At 27.4% G+C, this 572-nt stretch overlaps 1 protein-coding gene across 1 annotated transcript; it reads left to right on the top strand.

The window, feature by feature from the left end:
* Positions 1-55: 55 nt before the first annotated feature.
* On the top strand, positions 56-546 carry ENU1_169580 (AIG1 family protein, putative; the record flags this gene model as incomplete). Its single annotated transcript, XM_008861099.1, has 1 exon — positions 56-546. A coding segment is annotated over one exon (491 nt), but the record flags the coding sequence as incomplete, so codon positions are not given.
* Positions 547-572: the final 26 nt, after the last annotated feature.

Below are 572 nucleotides of genomic sequence, written 5' to 3'. Positions count from 1 at the left end.
TCCTGGTTTTGATGATTCTAATGGTGGTATGAAAAAAGACAGACAAATCAAACAAATGGTAGATTATATTAAAGGAGAAGAAGGATTAAAAGCTATTGTTATTGTTTTTACTTTTATTAATGCTAAACCACTCTACAATTTTACAGCAACGATAAAAATGATATGTAAAATATTTCCAATATCCGATTTTTGGGAACATGTATGTATTGTATGGACTAAATGTTTTTGTTATATGCCAAAAAAGAAACTAGTAAGACAAATAGAATCAAAGAAAGAGAAGTTTCTTCCAGAATTTGAAAAATTAGCTAAAAAAACAACAGGAGATGAAATAGTTAAAATACCAATGTTTTTTGTAGATTCATGTCCAGATGAAGATGATGATAATAGTAGATCCGAAGAAGAAATTGAAATGCTTTTAACATGGGCAAGCAGTTTATTACCAATTAATGTTGAGAGAGTTGTCAAAAATGGAATAGAAAATGAAATAACCATTATTGAAGAGAAGGAATATATAGAAGTTGTTGAAGTAAAAAATGGATTTATAAAGTTAAAAACTGAATATATGAGAAGAG

The sequence above is a fragment of the Entamoeba nuttalli genome (genome assembly GCF_000257125.1).
Source record: "Entamoeba nuttalli P19 unplaced genomic scaffold asmbl_7374, whole genome shotgun sequence".
Taxonomy (NCBI): Eukaryota; Evosea; order Mastigamoebida; family Endamoebidae; genus Entamoeba; species Entamoeba nuttalli.
This window is presented reverse-complemented; position numbering and strand designations above follow the sequence as displayed.